The following is an 8,032-nucleotide window of genomic DNA, read 5'->3' as shown; positions in this document are numbered from 1 at the left end:
TGTATATTTCCACCTGCTCCAGATGCTTAAGGAAAGATTGTTTGGAGGCATTACGTAATTGTCATGCTTTGCGGAATTCAACTTTGATGTCTGGGTCAGAGGCATAGATAGCCAAAGCCGTATTGGCCACACCTTTTTTGATAGATGTCTGATGCTCTTTGAGGTGGGTATCTAAAGGGAGAGTTGTAGCTCCTGTGTATTGTAAATGGCGACTTGTTGGAACTAATGATCGTTGATGGGGATACTGTAGATGCCTGGTAGGTGGGCCTGACAGGCACCTACGTCTTACATCATTTGTCATCTCTCCCTACACACATGCTCAGCAATCCCCGTTTATCTCAGCAGTTGTTTGCCTGATGATGCCCATTCAACACAGGTGAAAACATTCACATTTTTAAATATTTTGCTGGTTTTTTTAGGTTTTTGTAGTTGTTTGTTAATTGTAAGATTGTTGTTTTTGATCTGTAAAAAAAAATGAAATGTAAAGACATTTTTAAAATTTATTATATACAGTAAGTGTCCACTTGTAACAAACCTTTACAGGCCATCTGAACTGGTTCATTATAACCAATGTTTGTTATATTGGTTAAGAAATAAAACATAGTCTAATTTTGAAAAACTAAAGTTTAATGTCTCAAAGATAAAATATAACAAATTATTACATAGAAAGTTAGCCATCAAAACATCAATATAATAAATGTACATGGTTACTTAAAAAACTGTTATTTTTGTTTGTCAATTTTTGCTAGTTGCATAACATTCTGTAATATACTGTATAGTTCCACCTCAGCAAAACTGTTTAAAATATTTGGTGGAGTATTATGCATTTGTAAAAACTCTCAAGTAACAATAATGTTTTGCAAAACTTCTTCAGAAATTGGCATTATCGAAACAGCCACACTGTCTGTGTATGTTGTATCGTCATCTTCATCCTCCCTAATTTCATTATTTTTGGAAGACACTGAAGCTATATCATCATCATTGGTCAAAAATTTCCTACTAATAATGGTAATCAACTCTGATATATTCTTCAAAATTGTAGTCAGAAAATGCATCTGGTAACTGCAGAGGAACACATCTTGAATGCTTTGTGTTTCATCATTTGTTAGTTAGTTTACTTTTTTCAAAAGTTTGTTGATCGGAATGTTATCTGAATCAAACTCTTCTCCATTAGTTTGTAGAAAGCCAGCTTGTCAAAACAATTTGCTGTTGTTTGCATTGATACATTTTGCCATGCATATGGACAAAGTTTACTGCATCAAAAAGATTTATAGAAAAAGATTCTTTGCTATTATCTATAGCAGTTACCAATATAACTTCTTCATGCACACCAGGGTGTGTATAATAAATAAATAAAACCTACTTACTCGAGCCTCTAACCGGTGTGTAGAAATACAAAAAATAAACAACTTTGTAAAAACAAACGTTTTTCGAACACCTTTAGTGTCCTTCCTCAGGTAAAACGGCTGGATTCCTTATTCTAAAACACTCACGCAATTTTAAAAAGAAAAAATTTGAATGAAGATTCAATTGTGTGATGTTCACTGCGCATGCAATTGTATCTGTCGTGTCCCCATCATTTACTCTTCTCACACATGTATGATGCACTATTTTTATTATGATCGTTACATATCCTCATGTATCCTCCTACACCAACTAAAAACCTTAGCTTGGCAAGCCTTATTACATAATGATTACTAACGAAAGAGCCATTTCTTGGGAGTTAATGCATGTAAATGTAGTGTGCACCTTATATATTTCTATCGCTTCTAGTCATTTGAGGTGTTCCATGCGTTTTGTTTTGACTATTAGCGATGCCCCTGCGAAGTCCACATTGATGCCTGGTTCTGATGCATAAATCGCAAGTGACGTGGTAGCTCTGTTGTACTGTATATCTGCTTTGTGTTCCTTAATCCTGGTCCCCATTGAGCATTTCGTTGATTCTATGTAGATCAAATCCCTGCTGAATCTCTCATCTCTCACCAGGATTCGTTATATGCCTGGCAATTTACTCTGGTCAGATTGGTCCTTTCCATTATGTAACATGTCATATACCGTTGGGGTTCTCTCGTGTGCCTGGTTCACCTGGGGTTCCCAGGTGAACCAGATATACTGTCCAAAAAGGATCACCATTTATTTTTTGTGTTCCAAGACTAACACATTTTTGGCGACTGACCTTTCTTCGTAGGCTGCTTATCGCTGGAAATTTACAAAGAGTCCTTTTAAAAAACACAAATACATCCAATTAAAATTTATAAAAATTTCTGAAAAAGGAACTGGTGACATCCAGTTGTCCTGCTTACATCCATCTATACCTTCTTTTGGGGTTTTGGCTGCTTTTTATCTACTAGAAATTGGCACTGGAAAATGTAGATTTTTATGTGTGTTTTACATTTAACTGTGTTCTGAGGATAGCATTTAACCTACTTTGGTATTCTTTAATTAATTTTTGCTTTATTTGTTTATGTTCTGTTAGTTTGGCCTGTTGGAATCCTAAATACTTGTAGTATTCACCCTCTTCCATGGATTCAATAAGTTCTCCATTTCCAAGTGCAAAATCTTTCTTCAGGATTCCTTTTTCTATGTGAAGATTTTTGCATTTGTCTAAGCCAAACTCCATTTGTATGTCCTTTGTGTATGAAGTTGTTTCTGTGTGGATGCATAAAGTTTTATGTCGTCCATGTACATGAGATGTGACAGCGTAAACCAGGTTGTTTTTTCATGTTTGATATTGTAGCCATATTGCATTTTGTTTAACATGTTGGATAATGGATTCAGGGCTAGGCAGAACCAGAGAGGACTCAAGGAATCTCCTTGAAAAATTCCTCGCCTAATGAATATTTGGTTTGTTTTTATGGAAGTGTTACTAACCTTGAGGTGTAGTGTTGTTCTCCAGTGCTGCATAGTGTTTTGGAAGAATGCAATGAGTGATGGATGTATTTTGTACGTGTGTAGAAAATGTAGCAGCCAACTGTGTGGAACACTGTCGAATGCTTTTCTGTAGTCTATATATGCCATGTGTATGTTTCTGTGTTTGTGTGCTTGCTATAGAATGACTGAATCTATGAGTAACTGTTCTTTGCATCCCCTGTGATTTCTACAGCAACCTTTTTGTTGTTCTGTAAGAATGTCGTGTTCTTCAACATGTTTGTATAGGTTGTTTGTGATACAGGATGTCAATAATTTGTAGAGTGTTGGAAGACATGTAATTGGTCTGTATTGTGTGGGGTCTGTGGTGTTGTTGNTGGAAATATATTATTTTATATAAATGTTTAATTGTGATTAAATAAGAAAAATAAATAATAAATAAATCCGAAATATTTTGTCACAAAGAAACTCCGTTTTGTAGATGGCGCAATACATTCTCGATCAGCTGATGGAAGTTGAGCGTGGGAAACAAATGGGATAAAAAATTTAATTGTTTAATTCGTTTCATGAATCGAAATTGCATAATGGCAAGAACCAATAGTGGGCATATAATCGAACACAAACTAGAAAACAAATTGGAAGATCAAATGAAAGCTCTTTATCCAGCTGTAAACGAAGTAGAGACTCCCTTACCCAGAGGTTGGTGTACAAGAGAAAGAAGTACCCCTTTAAGTTTCACAAAAGAGAATAAAAGAGTGGAATACAAAGGTAAATGCATTTTACTTAATAAATACTTCACGTATATTTTTATTATTACAAAAAATGTTGATAAATACATTAAATTTATGGATATTTGATTTTTTGAATGATTTTTCTTCACGGAATTTCACCTGCTGCGATGTATTATTATTATTATAGTATTGAATATCAAAACAACGTCATTGAGAAATTATATAATTTAATATAAATTGAAAAAGTTAGTTGTTCACTTTATTTGTAATATGCTTTTATTTTACTGTAAATTCATATTTGAACGTATTTTTTTTAAACCAACATTACATATTCCATTACATTCGAATTTCCGAACGTAACATAATTCTCTTTCATCGTTTTTAGAATTGGGCTATTGAACATTTATTAAAATTCATAATTGAAGTCCCAGGATAGGTTAAAAAGTCCAAAATTACTTACGTTTTGTATGTGTAATTCACATATTACACGTTCCTTTTGTTTAAAATATAAGACAAACATAAATGTGTATATTGTAAAATTTCTTATGTTTATTCTTATTCATTTGTTTTATAATCATATATTTATTAGCAAATGTTGAAATTTATAATTTTTTTTCTATATTTTAGTAAATCCAGATTTAGATTTTTCTTTCTGCAATAACTTTAATTTATGAACATTAATGGTTTATTTTTATTTTGCAAAAAAATGTTTGAAAATTTTTTTTATATGTATATTATGATGTATGTTTTAATTAGGAAAAGTTTTTTTTTAGAATGAACTACAGTATTTTAATGTATGAAAAGAATTATTTAAATATACCAAGTTCAAAGTTTCATTTTAAATAGTAAAACAAGCTATGGTATTATAAATCAAATAATGTGTAAGGCTATTTCTAATGATTCGAAAATACGTTTGTATAACTACCATTGAGAGATGTTTTGTTATAATAAATATTTTAAATTATTTTTTTATTATAGGACTATTATAATAATTATTGCTGTAAAAATGTTTTTAATTGCTTATCTAATGAAGGAAATCCATTGATAACTTTTTTTTTTAGCAACTAATTAATGTAAAATCTCGATAATTAAAGAGTTAAATTTCTAAGAAACTATATTAAAATTTAATTAAATTTTATATTGAATATTTTAGAATTTTTTATTCATTTCATGTATATTTTTCTAAATTAATTACTGTATACTGTATTTAAATCATTATTGTTAGTATAAAAGTTAAATTGTAGGTAACAAATTTAATAACATTTGAATGAATTTTGTTTATTTTTATTTTATTTGTTTTGTATTAAAAGTTCAGAAAATTATTCTGTATTTATTTAACATTTGTTAACTGGTAATTATACTTTTATGATTTAATAATAACTAAATAAAACAAATAGATAAAATACTTGAGTACTATATTTTAGTCTTCTATACTTACACATTTGAAATTTTCTTAGGTGACAGTTAAATCATTATCAAATATGATAGCTTAAATGTGCAATTGATTTTTAAATGGTGACAGTTTAAACTGTCACCACTTGATTTTTTAAACAAAATTCTGTATAAATTTGTTTTTATAAAGTCTTGTAACTTCAGTGAAAAATTATCAGCTGACAGCAGCATATGATACAATAGTATCATTTTGAGAAATAAAAATATCTAATTTTATAAATGATTTAATTCATTTATAAATAATTTTATTATTGATTTATTATTAATTTTCATAATAGGTTGTAGAAAAACACATTTAAATTTTTATTATTAAAACATTTATATTGATTACTGTCTCTCCTTTTCAACATTTATAGGTCTAAGTATTGTATTAATTTTAAAGTAATGTTTTAAAAGTAGATTAAACTTTTTTTAATTTTAATTAAAATTTGATATTCAATATCTCTTATCATATTTCATTGATATGATTTAATTTTTGATCTTAACAATTCTAACTATTATTAACACATTTAATATTTTGATTTTACCCTTATGTACTTTTTATTTATTAAAATTTTTATTATATAATAATTGAGAAATTATAAGTGAAAAAATAATTTTAAGCAAATACATATTATTCAGTGAGATACTTTTTTTCCCTTTATTGCAAACCAAGGACTTAATGTTTGTTCTTTTATTGAATTCTTTGCATTTCTTCCATTTGGATCAACAATATGTAATATGGGTTTTTATCAATTGCTTCTCAGTTGCTCTATTTGTTGTTTACCATTCTATGACATTGTCTACTGTTTCTTTTGAAGTATAAGAAGCCATAAATCGCAGGTCATTCATAGCAGTGACCTGTGGTTTGTGATTGCTTATACTTTGATGAAACAATTTTTTCTGACATTACAGGTTTTCAAAGTAAAAATTTTTTAAATTTATGTAATTATTCAAACATTATGGAAATATTTTAAAAGCTATGGTAAAAATAATAGACAAATAAGAAAAAATGAAAACCATAAATGCTTTTCAGAAACACAAAGGAGTTTATGGAACAAATGTTTTTGGCTTATTTTATATACCAAAAACATTATTTTGTTCCATAAATTCTGTTTGGTGGAAAAGTGTGTGTGGTTTTCATTTTATTACAAGTTTTCTCTTCCAGTTTTGACTTTGGACTTTTAAAATAATTTCTGTATTAATACTAAATTTAATGCACTTTTGAAAAATACAATGAATGGTGATAAACTCTATTCATTATATCTTTACATTAAAGATAAAATAGAAATCTCTCAATTAAATATTTTTATTTCTGATAAGTTTTTTGCTCCTCATCTATAATTTTTTTTATATCAAAAGAAATAAAGGAATTGGTAATGTAGTGCTTAAAATATTTAAGATTATAACCATTATATAAATTGTTTAAATTTTACTGTAAAACAATACATTAATAATTTAATGCTAAAATTGATATTTGAAATTGATTTTTTTTAAATTAAAAATATTATGGATCATATTAAATAAACATTTTAAGTTTGATATCTAATTTTGTCATTGAGTAGTTGTTTTATTAACAATTCATAGTCCATTATCCTTGTGAATAATAATAAATTTAAATTGTTTGGCTGTAGAATTAGATGAATTAAATAGAAGCCTGGATTAACAAAGATCTCACTTTTAAGGAAAAAGAACATTATATTGGACATTGCATAGATGCATATTGTTGAAATGAAGGATACAGGTAGACCTCCTACAACGTGTTTTCGCTCCAACGCGGTTGGAAAAATGCGGAAATTTTCTTACAACGTGGTTTACGGTATTTAGAAACAAATTATCTTTCACATAACAGAAAAATCGCAACGGATCACGTAATACGCACTGCAGTTCGGTGTACAGAGCTAAATGTTCTCAAACAGCTGTTGTCCATGTTGACGTGTTATTCCCATGAAAGTTTTAGGAGAAGACTGGTTTCTAGACAGATGTGCATCAGTTACCATAAACACTCAAATATATTACTGAATTTTCGATAATTTATACTCTTTCAATAGGTGGGGACTGCAGAAGTGGTCCAAAATACAGTATAAACTTCTATTGGATGTAATTTTTAATAACATAGTGAAGGGAAGTTATTTTTTTTTGATTTTTACTGTCCACAAAACTGCTTGAAAAAATTTTAGACATAACAATGTTGAATGAGGATCGTTGTTAAAAAGGAAATTTCTCTCTTCAAACAAAGACAGAAATTTTGGATCAAATTAAAAATCGAGCAGATAGCTGATATTGGTAGGCATTTTAATTTAAATGAGTCAACTATTCAGTCGATTAAGCAATAGTAAGAAAAGATTAGGAATTCAGTTGCATCCGGATTATCTATTCTTGCGAAAAATGTTGCTTGTCCAAGAGCACCTATAATGAAAAATAAAAAAAAATGGAACAAGCACTAATATTATGGATAGAAGATATGAACAAGAAACGGTTGCCTTTAAATAAAAGTGCAGTTAAACACAAAGCCTTAAAAATATTTGATTATTTAAAACAAATAGGACAGTCGTCGGCTGATGAAACCAGTGTTAAATTCGTGGCTAGTAATGACTGGTTTGAAAAATTCAAAAAACACCAAGTTTTTCTTTTTTTAGAACCGAATCCCAGTTTTTGTATTAAGTTGGTGTCTCCTATAATGCGATTTCCCATAATGCGGTATTTTCAAGGAACGTATCTACGTGTTGTAGGAGGCTTACCTGTACTTCTTATCAAATAAATTTAAGCATACTTAAGATTCTGATGCAATTATCTATATATATATAAAAATGGACATGTATGTCCTTATATTTCACTTTTTCGCCAAAACTACACATCGCACGTGAATGGTGTTTGTATGTGGTGGTAGTCCCAAGTCTCCATTCGTGCATAGGGGTGGTTGCGTCTCGATAGCTATAAGGGTGCGGGAGATATGAGGCTGAAAGTGGTTGAAAGTGGCTTTCTATTTCGAATGTTTTGTT

The 8,032-nt window shown here is 29.5% G+C and overlaps 1 protein-coding gene across 1 annotated transcript in view; it reads left to right on the top strand.

Annotated features, from left to right (window-relative positions):
* The first annotated feature begins 3,452 nt into the window (after positions 1 to 3,452).
* Positions 3,453 to 8,032, top strand: part of LOC111626028 (ran-binding protein 9-like) — a 35,368-nt gene continuing 30,788 nt past the window's right edge. The window contains exon 1 of the mRNA XM_023369305.1: positions 3,453 to 3,636. Coding sequence (XP_023225073.1) covers positions 3,453 to 3,636 — 184 coding nt within the window. The remainder of the gene's footprint in view (positions 3,637 to 8,032) is intronic.

This window comes from Centruroides sculpturatus, unplaced genomic scaffold, assembly GCF_000671375.1.
Source record: "Centruroides sculpturatus isolate CEXI.00-Female unplaced genomic scaffold, Cexi_2.0 scaffold316, whole genome shotgun sequence".
Taxonomy (NCBI): Eukaryota; Metazoa; Arthropoda; class Arachnida; order Scorpiones; family Buthidae; genus Centruroides; species Centruroides sculpturatus.
Note: the sequence above shows the minus strand (reverse complement) of the source record. Positions and strands in the feature narration are given on the sequence as shown.